This window comes from Phyllopteryx taeniolatus, chromosome 7 (assembly GCF_024500385.1).
Source record: "Phyllopteryx taeniolatus isolate TA_2022b chromosome 7, UOR_Ptae_1.2, whole genome shotgun sequence".
In the NCBI taxonomy this organism is placed as follows: Eukaryota; Metazoa; Chordata; class Actinopteri; order Syngnathiformes; family Syngnathidae; genus Phyllopteryx; species Phyllopteryx taeniolatus.
Genome location: NC_084508.1, coordinates 12,872,487 through 12,890,100, shown reverse-complemented (window position 1 = coordinate 12,890,100; position 17,614 = coordinate 12,872,487). Strand labels below are relative to the sequence as shown.

At 42.8% G+C, this 17,614-nt stretch overlaps 1 protein-coding gene across 5 annotated transcripts in view; it reads right to left on the bottom strand.

Annotated features, from left to right (window-relative positions):
• The window catches only part of celf5a (cugbp, Elav-like family member 5a), a 324,659-nt gene that overhangs the window by 59,678 nt on the left and 247,367 nt on the right, over positions 1-17,614 (bottom strand). For all 5 annotated transcript variants that reach the window (XM_061778627.1, XM_061778628.1, XM_061778631.1 and 2 more), the window contains exons 5-6: positions 12,825-12,953; positions 6,323-6,402 (exon numbers count right to left, since the gene is read on the bottom strand). In XM_061778627.1, the coding sequence (XP_061634611.1) occupies positions 6,323-6,402; positions 12,825-12,953 (209 nt within the window). The remainder of the gene's footprint in view (positions 1-6,322; positions 6,403-12,824; positions 12,954-17,614) is intronic.

Below are 17,614 nucleotides of genomic sequence, written 5' to 3'. Positions count from 1 at the left end.
TGATTGTAACAGCAAGCTGTTCCCGTGTGCGTCGATGTGTGAGTGAGATGGGACTGCGAAGGAGGACAGTAGCAAGTGTAGTGACGGCAACCGGGGAAGAGTAGCGATTAGCGGAGGACTCGTTGACGTTGAATGTGCAGAGGAGCTCATAAAGTCATTAAAGCAGCAAATCGGTGCTTCTTGCCTTTATTGTTGCTGCCACCGAACTCAGCTGTACAATGAGAGAAGGGAGTTAACCCCTGCGTCTCCCGGCCACGGTCAGGTGACCGTAGCAGGAAAGGTTAACACTTGTATAAAGAAACTAAAATACATTAAAATAAAAAAATAAGATGCTGTACTTACCATTACTGCTAAGAGTGTGAAAAAAGGAGGCCGAAAAAGGCAAAGATACTCCCGCCACACAAACACAGACAAGCACTATGCACTAGCTAAGCAGAAACACTATGGTGCTGGGACAAAATGGCGGACGAGGCACGGCCGTCGTAAAGTCGAAACGTCGTAGGTCGAGTGCTTCGTAACTCGAGGACTTCCTGTATATCAAAAGAGGAGAGCTTGCATAGAGCAATCACGTGGAATGCAGTCAGAATACAAGTCTGACTAATTCGACAGCTGCTGTTTTACTTATATAGTTGTACCTTGAGAGGCAAGTTTAATTTGCTTGCAACTCAAAACATACATCCATCCATTTTCTACAGCTTATCCGAGGTCGGGTCGCGGGGCCAGTAGCTTTAGCATGGACGCCCAGACTTCCCTCTCCCCAGCCACTTCATCCAGCTCTTCCGGGGGGATCCCAAGGCGTTCCCAGGCCAGCTGAAGGATGTAGTCTCTCCGGCGTGTCCTGGTTCGTGCCCGGAACACCTCACCAGGGAGGCATCCGGGAGGCATCCGAATCAGATGCCCCAGCCACCTCATCTGGCTCCTCTCGATGTGGAGGAGCAGCGGCTCTACTCTGAGATCCTACCGGATGACCGAGCTTCTCATGCTATCTCTAGGGGAGACCCTGCGAAGATAAACTCATTTCGGCCGCTTGTATCCGGGATCTTGTTCTCTCGGTCACGACCCACAGCTCGTGACCATAGGTGAGAGTAGGAACGTAGATCGCCCGGTAAATCAAGAGCTTCGCCTTTTCCCTTAGCTCCTTCTTTACCACAACGGATTGATACAAAGTCCGCATCACTGCAGACGCTGCGCCGATCCGCCTGTCGATCTCCCGTTCCATTCTTCCCTCACTCGTGAACAAGACCCCAAGATACTTGAACTCCTCCACTTTGGGCAGGATATCATCCCCGACCTGGAAAGGGCACGCCACCCTTTTCCGACTGAGGACCATGGTCTCAGATTTAGAGGTGCTGATTCTCATCCCAGCTGCATCACACTCAGCTGCGAAATGCTCCAGTGAGAGTTGGAGGTCACGGCTTGATGAAACCAACAGAAACACATCATGTGCAAAAAGCAGAGATGCAATACTGAGGCCACCAAACCGGAACCGCTCTATGCCTCGGCTGCGCCTAGAAATTCTGTCCATAAAAGTTATGAACAGGCAGCCTTGGCGGAGTCCAACCCTCACCGGAAACAAGTCCGCCTTACAGCCGGATATGCGGACCAAACTCTGAATCCGGTCATACAGGGACCGAACAGCCCGTATCAGGGAGTTCGGTACCGCATACTCCCGAAGCACCACCCACAGGACCCCCCGAGGGACACGGTCGAACGCCTTCTCCAAGTCCACAAAACACATGTAGACAAGTTGGGCGAACTCCCATGCACCCTCGAGGACTCTGCCAAGGGTGTAGAGCTGGTCCAGTGTTCCACGGCCAGGATGAAAACCACACTGCTCCTCCTGAATCTGAGATTCAACTTCCCGACGGACCCTCCTCTCCAGCACCCCTGAATAGACCTTACCAGGGAGGCTGAGCAGTTTGATCCCCATGGAGTTGGAACACACCCTCCGGTCCCTCTTCTTAAAAAGGGGGACCACCACCCCAGTCTGCCAATCCAGAGGCACTGTCCCCGAGGTCCACGCGATGTTGCAGAGGCGTGTCAACCAGGACAGCCCTACAACATCCAGAGCCTTGAGGAACTCCGGGCGAATCTCATCCACCCCCCAGGCCTTGCCACCAAGGAGCTTTTTAACTACCTCGGTGACCTCAACCCCAGAGATAGGAGAGCCCGCCTCAGAGAACCCAGACTCTGCTCCCTCATGGGAAGGCGTGTCGGTGGAATTGAGGAGGTCTTCGAAGTACCCTGCTGTTTGGTGCATAGGCAGAAACAACAGTCAGGACCCGTCGCCGCACCCGAAGGCGGATGGGAGGCTACCCTCTCCGCCACCGGGGTGAACCCCAACGTACAGGCGCCGAGCCAGGGAGCAATAAGTATACCCACACCAGCTCGGCGCCTCTCACCGTGGGCAACTCCAGAGTGGAAGAGAATTCAACCCCTCTCGAGAGGACTGGTACAAGAGCCCAAGCTGTGCGTGGAGGCGACAATATCTAGTCGGAACTTCTCGACCTCACACACCAGCCAGAGAGGTGACATTCCACGTCCCTAGAGCCAGCTTCTGTAGCCGGGGATCGGATCGCCAAGGTCCCCGCCTTCGGCCACCGCCCGGCTCGCACTGCACCCAACCCCTACGGCCCCTCCCACAGGTGGTGAGCCCATGGGAAGGGGGACCCGGGCCCCATGAGTGCAGGCCCGGCCACCAGGCACTCGCCTTTGAGCCCCACCTCCAGGCCTGGCTCCAGAGGGGGGCCCCGGTGATCCGCGTCCGGGCAAAGGAAACCTGAGTCCATTTTTTGTCGTCATCATAAGGGGTCTTTGAGCTGTGCTTTGTCTGGTCCCTCACCTAGGACCATGGGTGACCCTGCCCCGATAAGGTGACGGCTCAAGGAGTCATATCTCAAAGTATCTTTTGCCAATTAAATGAATGAAAATGGCATTAATCCATTTCAGACTCCCACAAAAAAACTACAAAAATCTTTTTTTTTTTTTTTTTTTTATTAGACAAATTGCACTCTATAATACAGTACTTTGAAAAAAAAAAACGTACGATAAGGAGATTATTAAATAGAATATAAAGGAATTGAGCCACGGTGGCCTGACTGGTTAAAGCGTCTGCCTCACAGTTCTGAGGACCGGGGTTCAATCCCTGGCCCCGCCTGTGTGGAGTTTGCATGTTCTCCCCGTGCCTGTGTGGGTTTTCTCCGGGCACTCCGGTTTCCTCCCACATCCCAAAAACATGCTAGGTTAACTCTAAATTGCCCGTAGGTGTGAATATGAGTGCGAATGGTTGTTTGTTTGTGTGTGCCATGCGATTGGCTGGCAACCAGTTCAGGGTGTACCCCGCCTCCTGCCCGATGATAGCTGGGATAGGCTCCAGCACGCCCGCGACCCTCGTGAGGAGAAGCGGCTCAGAAAATGGATGGACAAAGGAATTGAATAGTTTTTGCCACATTTTTTGCTTCAATTGAATGGACATTGTGCTGCTCCTTCTGGTGTGGGTGTCTTGGCCACCTGGGGCAGTATAATACAGACATACGGATAGGCTGGACATGGAGACAGTCTCAGCTCTTCAGTAAGCTGCAGTAATATTAGTCATTCTTCACCGAGGATAAATAATATGCGCCTGTGAGTATTGTTATAATGTTTTTCTCAGTTTGTTGATCGACTGTCTGTGTTAAAAAAAAATCCTTTGCTTAATGCGTTATAACACCGCCACATACAGTAGATGCTTCTTGTAAGCCTGCCTATGGCATTTCCAATTATGTTTTAGCATTAGGCTTGTGGACTTTAAGGCAAAGTGTAATTTTCTTTGTTATGTTTAGTTTTACAGCAAACTTCAACGGGAAGTGGCAATAAACATTATTATTTTTTTTTTTTATGAATTGTTCACTGTTGGTCAAACTTCTTAAAAGAATTTGTCTTCATGTACAGTATATAAACCTGTAAATATCAACTTTTTCATTTCATATGTCGGCCGAAATATTGCTTATCGGGCAATATATCAGATGAAGGCCGATAGTGGCTGTATTTTTAGCCCCTAATATCGGTATCAGCTGATAAAGACAAATACGTTATTATGTGATCACATTTAAATTGTGGTAAAAGTACATTGCATTATGTTATGAAGTCTAAATCATTAGGAAGTGGAGATACACACACAAGTATTGTATGCCCACAGAGTATTATGCATAGGTTTGTCAATGCTGATTACTCCATCATTGCTTTCTCGACTCCTTTTTGCAATCAACATGAGCGTGACCTGTTTAGGGACACACGGGGGTACTCTATATAGCACGGCCCCTGTATCGACACGGACGGTCATGGCCCACTGAGGGTTAGCTCCGTCCGCCAGCAGCCTTAGGATATGAGATGCTGATCATATTTCTATAATCAATTTAGCAGAGCAGGAGGTATAAATCCTGTCCATTCACTTCTCTCCCTGTCTCCAATTTCTCCCCCCTCCCTTCGGCCTCTTGCTTATAGTCAGATGAATAATTCAGGAGCCAATGTGGCGAAAGGTGGAGTAAACAAGTCTATAGCCTAATATCCCCAGAGGGTGCCAAAGAGAGGCGAGCACGGGCCAAAGAGCTAGCACAGATAGCGGGGCTGGAGCAATGGGGAAGGACAGTATCTATGGAAAATGGACATCAAGAGTCTTTCCCAGCGACCTACAGTCATTTGCACTTAGATTGACTCACAGGGTTTCGCTCAAATGGCACAGCTGGCTTTCTCGTGGCTCTCTCCCCAGAACACATTTGGCGACCATTAATAATGGAATCATAAAAGGACAAACATGAGCTCTGTGAAGAGAGGTAGGAAGATAGATAGCGAGAGAGAGTTCAGGGTCCACTTGCTTCCCAACAAACAAAAATGTGGATGAAAGCGCCACACACTTGAGGCCTTTTGTGGTAATAAGAGATGCGCCTCCGCCAACTACTCCATTGTAGTCGACTCTGTCGCCTTTATTCTGAGTGGGCCGCAAATGCACGCATAAAATCAGCTTTCTGAGTTGAGAATCCAGAATTCATAGGACACATGGCCCGCTTAAATAGAGGGAATGTAATCTCATGCCGTGGTTATAGACAGTGATTATGCAACTAGAACACTGCTGATTGAAGACTCGCCGGAAGTTCAATTATCACTCTAAACACTTATCTTCAAATGTGATTTCAAAGAAATATCATGTTAAATAAATAGACAAACTGTTTCACTTCACCCATTTTTTTAAAGCTTACATGCAACACTTAAGTTCCAACAAGAAACCAGAAATGTATGGCCATAGAAAACCACGATGAATCCCACTGGGCGACTTCAGATATATATACCGTATTTTTCGGACTATAAGTTGCAGTTTTTTTCATAGTTTGGCCCGGGGTTGCGACTTATATTCCGGAGCGATTTATATGTGAAATTATTAACACATTATTATATAATTTCACATATTATTTTCACACTGACAACCGCAATAATTTTTTTTTTTATTTTCATTTTAAATTGCCTTTCAAGAATAAATGTCTGTTCTTGGTGTTGGATTTTATCAAATAAATTTCTCCCCAAAAATGAGACTTATACTCCAATGCGACTTATATATGTTTTTTCCTTCTTATGCATTTTTTGGTTGGTGCGACTTTTACTCCGGAGCGACTTATAGTCCGGAAAATACGGTATATATATTTTTAATAACACTAAATATTGTTGATGTCCAATAAAAAGCATGTCACTACTTTTTTTTTTTTTTTTAAGTGTAGTTTCTATCCGAAACATGAAACATTTGTGGGATAAAAGTAAAATGTACTGTGTTACAGAAAATGTTTTTCATTGGAAAGCAATATGTACATATAGCTAGATAGCTTACGTACAAATTTGAATGGAGTGCAATCCTTAATGTCGAATGTTGAAAAATCAAGTTGTTTTTTGTTGTCACTGTTATTAACTCTAGTTGTTGTGTTTGTTATTTCTTGCTATCGACAATGGTTTTAAATGTCTTATCAATGCACACATATTTTGTGATATAATCACTATTCTGTATATGTTTGAATGATAATGGAGGAAAAACTACCAATTAATCAAATTGTAGTTATATTCATATAAAATATGAATATCATATAGTACAGCTAAAATCAAAAGATATTTCTGGTCATATTTCTATTGAACTAATAAGTCATTTAATCAGCTAAATCATATACACAGACTACCTTTTTAATAAAATAATAAAACAGTTATTTTTCCAACCGCCAACTCGTTGAGACTCAATCAACAGCGCCTCTGCTGTGTGTGTGTGTGTGTTTGTTTGTATGTTAGTGTGAAAAAAAGGTGTACTCACTGGCATTGTCTGACTTCCGTGTAGGGCACCAATTGCTGACTGAGCCTCGGTGTGTGTGGAGAACTTGACAAAGGCGCAACCTGCAGAGAAACACACGCACACACACGCACACAGCATGAATGTGCAATCAGTCAAGCGATGTGAAAAGTCGACTGTATGTAAATAAAGAATGTGGAAGTATATCCGACATCACAAAAAGAAAGGACTCTGCGTCTCCCTGCACAGTGGGTGGGCGTGACAAGCAGGCGGAAGCTGCAGGCAAAAGATTGCACAGATGAAGCAGAAAAGTATGCTATTTAGCATTACACGCCTGTCTGTGCATTTTAAACACGAGCCAGACTCGTAGTCACACTGGCACACAACCACACGCAAATCGATATTTGCGTGGATGGTGGACAAACATGTCCTTCAGGAATATTGTGGTAAAACACATAGGGAGCTTCATGATGCCTTTCTACATGTTGCTCATCAATTATTCAGTCACCAAAATGGAAAACGGATGACAGAGATATGGAAAATGTATAGTATTTGTTTACAACTAGGAAAATATTGTCTGAGCCCTCTTATAGTTAAAAATACACACGGTTGGACACATTTTATTCCAGACGAGACTCAGACTGAGGGCAGCTTAAAAAACGGACTGCTGCTGCCAAGTGGAGACTGTGGAGCAGCGTGTATGTTTAGTTTTGTCATTTCTTGTCAAATATCCCAACTAAGTACAAGAAATACTGTTGTATTTGTAGTACCTGTTTTTTTCCCAGTGGAAAAGTTTCAATTGCATGTACAGTGGTGCCTTGAGATTCAAGTCTCAAAGTATCTTTCCCCATTGAAATTAATGGAAATGCCATTAATCTGTTCCAGCCCCCCCCAGAAAAAACCCACCATTTTTTTTTTAAAAAGGATAGCCAAAGGAAAATAGAGTAAAATAGCACTGTATAAGATTGTTATTTATATTAAAACAAAAACATATGGTAATCACTTAATTAAATATAATGTAAAAGTATAAAACGGCGGCACAGTAGATGACTGGTTGGCACGTCTACCTCACAGTTCTGAGAACCCGGGTTCAAATCCAGCCTCCCCTTTGCATGTTCTCCCCATGCCTGCGTGGGTTTTCGCCGGGTAATTCAGTGTCATCACACATCCCAAAAAACATGCATGGTAGGTTAATTGAAGACTCTAAATTGTCCGTAGGTGTCAATGTGAGTGTGAATGGTTGTTTGTTTATGGCTGGCGATCAGTTCAGGTTGTGCCCCGCCTCTTCCCAAGACTCAGCTGGGATTGGCTCCAGCACGCCCGCGACCCTAATGAGAATGAGCAGTACAGAAAATTGATTGATGGATGAAACAGTTTGTCCATCATGATTAATCCATTAGCAGCGCTTTCTGATGCATCCACTGACCACTGGGGGTAGTATAATACAGTTTTGCAGATGCAAACGAAAAGAGTTTCACTACTGCAAGTGTCGAGTAAGCTGCAGTAATATTAGTTGTTTTTCACAGAGAATAAAGATGATTGCTAACTTGTCTGCCTACATGTGTTGATATTTAAACAAACAGTGTCTTTAAATATCCGTTGCTTAAAGCGTTATAACGCTGCCACACAGATCCTCTTGGTTAGCCTGTCTAATGTTGTATTGTTTGTTAGCATTAAGCTAAGCAGACTTTCGTTAAGGCAAAGTTATGTCATTCTTTTTAAATAGGCATGTAATTCTCTTTGTTTTATGTTTAGTTTGACAGTAAACATCAAATGGGAGTGGCATTAAACAACTTGAAACCTCTTTTTTTTTTTAAAGAAATGTTTTCTGGCTGCCAAACTGCTACTTATTGTTCACTGCCACCATACAGTGCTAGTATCTAAAATCTTTGCTCGCAAGTAAAAAAAAAAAAATTTAAAAAATCAGCTGAATGACGGTTCATTTCTTGAAAACCTACACCACTGCAGAGGCAAAGTCAGCCCAAGTAGGTAGCATGGATCAGGGTTAGTATCGTATTACACAGTTATAAAACGGACTGCTGCAGCCAAACGAAGACTGTGGAGCACAGAAGTACCGTTAGCGTCATGTAATCAAACGCAATCATTGGAAAACATGATTAAAAAATATGTACTAAAAATAACACAACTAAAAGTGATTTCCCTCTGTTTTAAGTGAACACGTACAGTTTTGTAGAGTTCCTCGATGCAGAGCTACACAAAGAGAAATAAAGCTTCCCTGGGCTGGCCCTGTGCACCCTCACAGCGGGGACATATGAATTGTTTTGACATCCATCTTTCCCCTCCTCCTCTTCCTGCAAACTACTGCAGAGTCACAATGCGCTGGCTTCTAGCCCTTTTAAGATATAATTCCACAACAATTTCCATAAGCACTAGCTGGGGAACAGGCTGCACAGACATGTCAGAAAAAAATTCCAGTGGCAACTGTATTAACTGTCTTATATGATACTACAGTATATGAATTTAGGAACTTCACCAATGTATATATACCAAGCCCCTTCTACTATTGTCTTATGTTCACTTTACATGGTTGGTTTGATATTTGGGGGTGCAGACTGTTTTGATTTAGGATCAGCAGGGAGCCACTCTTGATCCAATTGTGCATTGAGGTGGACACAACACTGGGGGTACAATCAAGGTCCACTAGATCACTAGATGATGAATGTAATAATTAAGGCTGCTACATTTGATCAGATAATAATGTCTTCGTCTTTAGAATGGGCGAAGCTGCATGTGGCTCATTGCCCAAGGTTATTCTCACACGCCCTCGTCCAAGCAACCGTAAACAATTATATGTTTGTGATGACAAGGCGGCTTATGTTCAGAGTAAGTGTGAGAGCAGCTTCTGTGTTAATCAGAAGACCTTGTATACTGCAACCTCTCCTCTTTCTTGCAATGAATAAAATACAACTAACGCTTGATGCTCTATTTTCGTGACCGGCGTAAATCTGACGCGCTTGGCGGCATAACTCTGCATAATCTAATATGCAAAATCATAATAATTATGCATAATCACAAGGGGCCTAAATCCGTAAATATAACCCTAATTTTGGTAATTTCGCAGGCAAATGCAAGACACCATATTTAAAAGCGACACAGCCAATTTCAATCATGTCTGGCTCGTCTCATTCCCTTTAAATATGGCGCAATGAAAGTATCCCACGGAAACATCTCTGTGCTGAAGAGGATGATTTGTAATCACAGCGATCTGTGCATTGTCACTGCTCTTGGGCGGTGTGGCAACAGACAATGTTAGCGGGACCCTAATTAAACACAGAATAAGATGGTGATAACACCTGACGACTTAAATACTGTATGTCTATCCCCGATCGTGTGCTCCCCATACGTGTGCCGGCCATGTGGGTTGATTTAAAAATATATAATAATAATAACAATAATGGGTTCAATTAATTCATTTATACAATAATTCAGAGGGTTTGATGCCTGCTGCTCACATATTTATTAATGAATACGTCTGACATCCACCACACACGTCCACGGAGCTTAGAGATCTGTCTGCCTGTACCCCGATCAAATTCACCAAAATCTCGTTAGACCAGTGGTCTGCCTAGTGTTGGACTTAGACGTGGTCTCAGCAGGCGTAAGTTTAGACTGACTGTGCCACCAAATTGTCAATGTGCTGGGCGCATTTCAAAGGACACATCCTCGTTGCCCCAAAATGTCCAGCTTGTTACAAACCGTCTGTCAAATTGGTAATAACCCACAGCGAGGATTGCGCTTGCATAAAAATCAGGATACGCCATTTTTTGTGCTCCGCTGCAGATGTAGCATCCATCTTGGTGTGTCCCAGTTTTGGGCATCATATGTTGTGGCCAGTGATGAATTTAAAGGGCCTGATTTACTAAAGGTTTGATTACTAATACAAACAGAAGTTGATCTACTAACCGGGCACACCCAGGATTGCACCTGCCAAATGAGAAAAATTGCAGTTCATTTTGTGCATTCTGGGAGGAGTATATGCAAACTCTTGGCTTGTCTTGGCCAGGTCTCTCTTGAACAATATATTTTTAATCTCAATGAGACATACCTGGTTAACAAAAAAAACAAAAAAAAGATGAAATTAGCACACAAAATGTGATTTATCAAACTAGAGAAGAAATGTGATGGCTGATTTCGTGTCTTTAATACTGCATCTGAAAGGTAGACACAACCTAGCATGCGCAGTCGTGGCAGTGTAACACAGGCAAAATTAGAGGTGGCAACTTTTCCCCTCGTGTAAAATTTTTGAAATGCCAGAAGCAAAAATAAGCGCAACATATTATTTATTCAGCAATTCGATATCGGAGCTTCTGAATGATCTAAGTGATGACTGGGAGCCAGTCACAAGGAGGAGTCATGCCATGTCGTCAACTCTGCAGCATTTCTTTGTGTTTGGCTTTTTATGTGGTTGCTGGCTTCTGCAAAAATATCAGTGACAGGTTTCGTTTCTGTAATTGAGTAACATGTTTGTTTGTCTTCCACTAACACACCCAATTCCATCACTTCAAACTTTCTTTGGCACTTGCTGTGCTCTCCCAAATTTTTCATGGTGAAAACCATAAGTGATACCTAAAGCACAAAAACCTTTTAAATGCGGCTGTGTCCACCACTTTTATATCTGTTGCCAAAAGCGTGCAACCTGTTGAGTGAACATGTAATAGAGCGCCCATTATTAGGAATCTTAGTAAAACCTTGCAATATTTGTAGATCACGCACAACTCACCCACCAACACCGAGCGCAGTCTATTACAGTGAACACGCAAGTTGAACGCCTGCTATTTGGGATGTTAGCAAATCATGTCTTTATACAGTACCTCATGCTGAATTCTAAAAACGTTTTATATCTTTCTCTGCCTTTTCACTCCTGATCTTCCGCTGGAAATGAAAATACTTCACATTAACACTGCATAAAACGAGGACAGTGCGGGATTGAAATCTTGGTTTTGCAATGCAGAAGTTGTTTTTCTCCTGATATAAGATACCTCTATATGCTGAGAGAGACTCTATAATAGCAAAGTCAGCGTTTTAAAATGACGTGCCCCGTTACTGCATGTGATTACAATTACTGATAAATGGTTCTGCTCTGTTCAGCTATGCACCAATAGGGTTTTAAATGTGGTATTTATGTACTTTTTTAAAAATCGATTAAAATATGATTACATGCAGGGGGGCATGCAAGGAGAGATACTGTCGGAGTGATGTCTGAGTTAGTGTTGCGGCCCCTGAACTGAGACTGGGGGGGATTCTGTACCTTGCACATGGCAGACTGACAGTCGTCTAGAAGCAGACTAGGATATCTCCAACAGCAACTTATTTTTGTCTGCAGCAAATGCAAACTGTGACCCTGTGATCCCAAAGCAAAGTCCTTTTGCATGAACTACTGCCATCCTTGGTGAGAAGTGTGATACACCAAAGGCCACAAAATAATGGCTTCACCAGCAGAAACATTTTGGAATCGTGCTAGTCAGTTGCAAAGTCCAAGTCCTTATGGACCGAGATATTTCTGTTCCTGGTGTCAGAAGTGGGATTCACTCAAATACACAAGTGAAGTCGTGACACAGAGGGATCCACAGAGGGATTTGACCCGTGACTATCTGGTCATCTGGAAGCAGGCTAGCGTCTATCCATGAAGATCTAGTTGCAATGTATTTTTGTCAACAGCAGCTGTGACCTAATGGATGGGTTAATGTCGTACCTGATGTCAGAAGTGGGATACAATTAAAGCCATAAAAGAATGGTATCACCAGAAGAAACATTTTGGAAGTTTTGGAATGGTCCTAGCCAGTTGCCAAGTCCATGTCCTGAGGGACTTAGCTATTGCTGTCTCTAATAACAGAAGTAGGGTACATTCAAAACCACAAATGACTTGTGTTGCAATCTGATGTAACCTGCTAGTTACAATGTATTTTCATCCACAGAGATATTCCAACTGTGAGTCTCTGGTCCAAACGCTACCACTGACCCTGGTCGAAGACGCAGGATAAATCCAAATCCCCAAAACAATTGCTCCACCAGAAAAAAAAATGAAAAATTAATGGCCCAAGTCAGAGCCCAGACCTAAAACCAACTGAAAAGCTGTGAGGCTGTGCACAAGAGAAGTGCTTGAAATCTGACAGATTTGGAGTAAATGATGTGTGCACACTTCGGTGCATTTTTATTTTTTATAGTTCCTCCTAAGCATATTTGCTTATTATTTAATTGTATCACAGTTAGAATTGAATTTTTTGGGTGAAAATTAAATTGTTCATTTACATGTTAAAAAAAAAAACTTTAACAGGGGTTGTGTTCACGTTCCATTTTACAGTGCATAACTGATATAATTGACTTTTTTTCATTAATGCCTACAGCTGTCTAGCACATCAAACAGCTCAGCGTAATATTAAGTGAAAATCCTATTTGACCCCAAGTATATCCGACGCGCAAGTCACAGGCATTCTCCGTATAACCCACACACTCACTCTTCCGTCAGTGACCTAAATAGTGCTGACAAGTGTGTCACGGCGCCTACCTTTGCTGTTGCCGTCAGGACCTCTTAGGACCGTGCACTCCTCGATGACTCCGTAGGATTCGAATAGGCGGTAAACGTCCTCCTCGGTCTGTTGTTTGTTCAGCATCCCCACAAACAACTTCCTGTCTTCTGGAAACAAACAAAAAACAAAAGGTTCAAAGTTAGAACTTTGACCTAAATTTTCAAGGATGTCTTGACGGAAACATGCATGTTCGTGGAATTAATTAGCCTGGATCACAGTGTATTTATTATCTTTCTTTTTTTTCCATGACATAATTTTTATCTGATAGCATCAGTCAGCTTCCTCCCATATGGATGCATCAGCTGCAGCTAGTGGGGGCAAGAGAGTGGTCAGGGGCAATAATGAGGGGGCTTGACACATACTGTATATCGGTACATGTGGACATGCTGTACATAAAAACCCTTTCAAGTATCAAAATCAAGTAATGTTCAAACACAATTAAGGTTATTGTTAAGCTTTTGGTTTTGGAACAGTGTTTTTGGCTTTTTTTGTTTTGGCTTCCTCCCATGTTCCCTTAACATTCAAGTTAGGTTCATAGATTACTCTAAATGCTCTATAGGTTTGAATGTGAACGTGGGTAGTTGTTTGTCTATATATATATATATATATATATATATATATATATATATATATATATATATATATATGTGCCATGTGATTGACTGGTGACTAGTCCAGAGTGTACCCGCCTCTCGCCTAAAGTCAGCTGGGTTAGGCTCCAGCTCACCCATGACCCTAATAAAGACAAGTACTACAGAAAAAGTATAGTTTATTGCAGTGATTTCCAACCTTTATGGAGCCAAGGCACATACATATTTTACAATTGAAAAATCTCACAGCACACCAACAAACAAAAATATCACAAAAAGTGGATACATTAATTACTGTATGTACTTCCTCCCATATTATAGAAGAGCATTTTTTTTACTACTAACATGCATTTTATTCTCATTTATGAGGGATGGACTTTAAAACTGCATATACCTGGATGTTGGTACTGAGTGTATGGTATTAATTTGGTGTACAGAATTTGAGACAGTAAAATGCTAAATGGTTAGCAAATTGCGATTAGCATTAGCACGCTAGCGGTTACCAATGTAGGTCAAAAAACGCTAACTATCATTCAGCTCAATCATACATGTTATATGTACATTATACATCTAATGGTGTCTTAAAAATCACTTACAGACGCGCCACTGTCGTTTTGGCAGTGTTTTCGAGTGGCCTAACACTTGTTGGTTCCGAACCCCCCCAAAAAACTGGAACTTTTATTTTTTTGGTTGCGATGGAGCTTCGAGGCAAAACTTTTTGCGTCTACCTATCTTTGAAGTTGACTTAGCAGAGTTATTCGCAGAGTGAATAGGGGAGATTTTCTTGTTGTCGACGCTAAGGTGCATCATTATAGTTGAGTGACGTCATTGATATTTTTTAAGTTGCAGTCGCTGTGCGCTCCTCCGAACTCGCTTGCTGTCTCCTCGCCGTACTCTGTACGCAGGCCCCACTCCCCGACTCGATTATCCAGAAACATTCATACAACTCGCTCATCAAAACAAATTGCCTCACAAACATTAATTGTAAGACATGGATTCACTTAACACATCTGCGTGTTCGCTACTCTCTACAGTATGTACAGTAACTACTTTTTCAGATGGACTTGCATTTATTATACTTATGGATAGACTTCCAAAGTTCGCTAGTGGCTGAGCTGCGATCTAATTTTTAGTCAAATATTTCCACACGTTTGAGGCACCGCCACTAGTTTACTGTGGGAACCCACCATCTGTTGATTTCATTGTGGCCTCCATGTTGTTATTGCCAAAATTGTGATTGCCGATTTATTAATTTCAAGCTATAACCGTCATTAGGGACTAGTCAATTATTCGGTTCAACCCCAAGTGTGAAAGGGGTATGTACCTCGGCATTGCAGCTGTCGCAATCCAACCACTGCACCCGAGGCGTTCCAAACCGATCTGTACCGCTTGGTGGAAACATGGCTCCCTGGAACTCCAGCCTCCCACGCAACACTTACAGTACCGGCTCCATCCCCCCCCCCCCATCCCTTACCCACTACTATTCATCTCCTCTTTCTCATTCCTCCACGCTGATTCCACATTTTCCACACACTCGTTCCTTTTTTTCTGACTACCGTCCACTCTTTATCTCTCTCTTACTCCTCAACTAATTGCTGCTGATCCAGTGCTTTTTTGTGTCGCCAGAGAAATATTTCAGTGCGCTGCTCAGCTGAACAATGGTCTCGTCTCTGCCTGGCAGCCGTGGCTGCCGAGACATGAGGTGAATAACGCTGACTTTTCAATAGGAGACAACTTCTGTTGAACGAAGGGGGATGTGATCTTTACCTTGACCTGACACACTGTGTTTACTAATGTAGTCTACAGCGACAGTGCCGCTGCTCTCTGCAGGCTAGCAGAAAAATCTCTGAAAACTTGGGTTAGAAGCCTTTGTTTCTAAATCTGTGTATCATTTGTTCTTTACGTTTTCAATTGGCAACTGGAAATAAAAAAAACAAGGTGTAACACGAAAGATATGCTTTTCTGCAGTCAGAGCTACTTTGTAAACATTTTCGTTTTCATGTCTTTCACCTTAAGAGTCACACGTCACTCAAAACAACGCATTCAGTAATTGTCAATGATATATGACTGATGGACCTGATTATGGTAGCTAAAAAGCTAACATATTTTTACTAATGATCATTACCAAACTTCCGGGTCACATTAAGCCGACCAATTAAATATTAACATGATTTTCAGTCCTGTGGCCCATTTTTCAATATTTTTTTTTACCTGAGCCTAAAACTGAAATAAGAAAAATTTGGTATTTTTTTTTATTTTTTTGTTTTTCGATTGCCAATTGGAAATGGAAAGTACCAACGATACACCGATTTTTCTACAAGGCCCACTTTATTATTAACCATTTCTTTGTATTCATTCTCAAAAGTCAAACGTACTAAAAATATTTTGCTGCACCATTTTCCTCAAAACAAATTCTGTTTAAAACAAAAGAATAAACGGGGAATGGAAATCTAGGACAGAGGCTCATCAAAGCCTGAGGCTTTGAGCTAACACAGAAATGCACAGGCCTGACTGTAACCAAATAAAGTGTCTCCAGCCTGCTAAATTTTGCTGCCAAATGAGCATCTCCTCATGTGAAAGCAGCCAAGGGACATTCAGTCAAAAGATGTTTACTGATGCATGGAGATGGGCCAAACTTCCCAGTCTGGGGAACCTCACTCCATTCACTTTCTTTCAACTTTGTTAAAGGAACTGTACTGTATTTCTGCTCTAATATGATGAGGATGGAGCTGCCAGGCAAGAGAGCTAGAGGAAGACCAAAGAGAAGGTTGATGGATATCGTGAGGGAAGACATGATGGCAGTTGGTGTTCGAGAGGAGGATGCAGGAGATAGGCTCTCATGGAAAAGGATGACGCGCTGTGGCGACCCCTAACGGGACAAGCCGAAAGGAAAAGAAGAAGAAGAAGAAGAAGACAGCCTACTTCAATCAATTGTATTTAACTTTTAAGTTTAATACATTTGCATTTCCTCTTTAAGAAATCTTTGTTTTGAACAGGGACAATTTTTGTTTATGTGCGATGCATTTTAACTGAATTATTACATAAGGACATTTTAAGCGGAGTGTTAATGTTGGGTGTTCCCCGCCTTCTGTCCGAAGTCAGCTGAGATAGATGCCAACACACCCGCGACCCTAGTGAGGATAAGCGGTTCAGAAAATGGATGGATGGATGGTCTAAACAACTCATTTAGGCTGCAAACTAACTGTATTTAATTGCACCCTTTGCTGGTTGCTCCCAAGTAGTGTTACCATGCCTCCCTTAATTAGCGAACACACAACAAAATCGTCAGTGATCGAAAACAAATGAAATTCCACGTAATCAACTTCTCAATCCTATCTCCCCCTGCGTCCACTATAGCATGTCATGTAATTTTCCTGACACGAAGTTGTCACATTACGACAGTGACGCCCAGCTACGGTTTCAAGCACTGTGCCACACAAATGATGCACCTTTAAAATAATCAAGTGTGTCAGAGTGTTATCTAGGGAGGGGGCGTCCCTGGTGCTGCCTGCTTATTGCAAGTGGCAGGATCAGAGGCTACGTCTCACCGTGGACGTGATGCAACGTGACATATGTCAGGGTAAATAGGAGAGCATTTATCTGCACACACAAAAAGGAAAAGGGAAAAAAGGAAGGAGAACCTTCAACTGGAAAATGAAAGGCCGAGATGGTCCTTCCTCCTTGCTGGAAGGAAAATATATAAATTTGAGGTTAGTTGATGTAGAAGGAGGGCCAAACACACAGTAATGTTGCCCCTTCAAGAATATGATGGAGGTCTGACAGACTTCATATCCATGCACAAGTTCACACACGTCTTGAGGAACACATCGAAACCTGCTCTAAAGTATACCAAGCCTGCTACCTCTGGCTCAAAGCAAACATGTGGGTGGCTTCAAACTAAAAGGTCCTGAGTTGTTTAACACATCTCGATCTAAGTACCATGAAATAAAAGGTGGAATTCTGAACTTTTGTCTCATATTCATCTTTTGATCTGAAACCCAAATGTCTTCAGTATACAACAAAAACAAAGGAACTGACCTTGCCGTTCCAATGCTAGGGTTCTCTCTCTCTCTCTCTCTCTCTCTCTCTCTCTCTCTCTCTCTCTCTCTCTCTCTCTCTCTCTCTCTCTCCCTCTCTATATATATATATATATATATATATATAAACAGCATGAAACA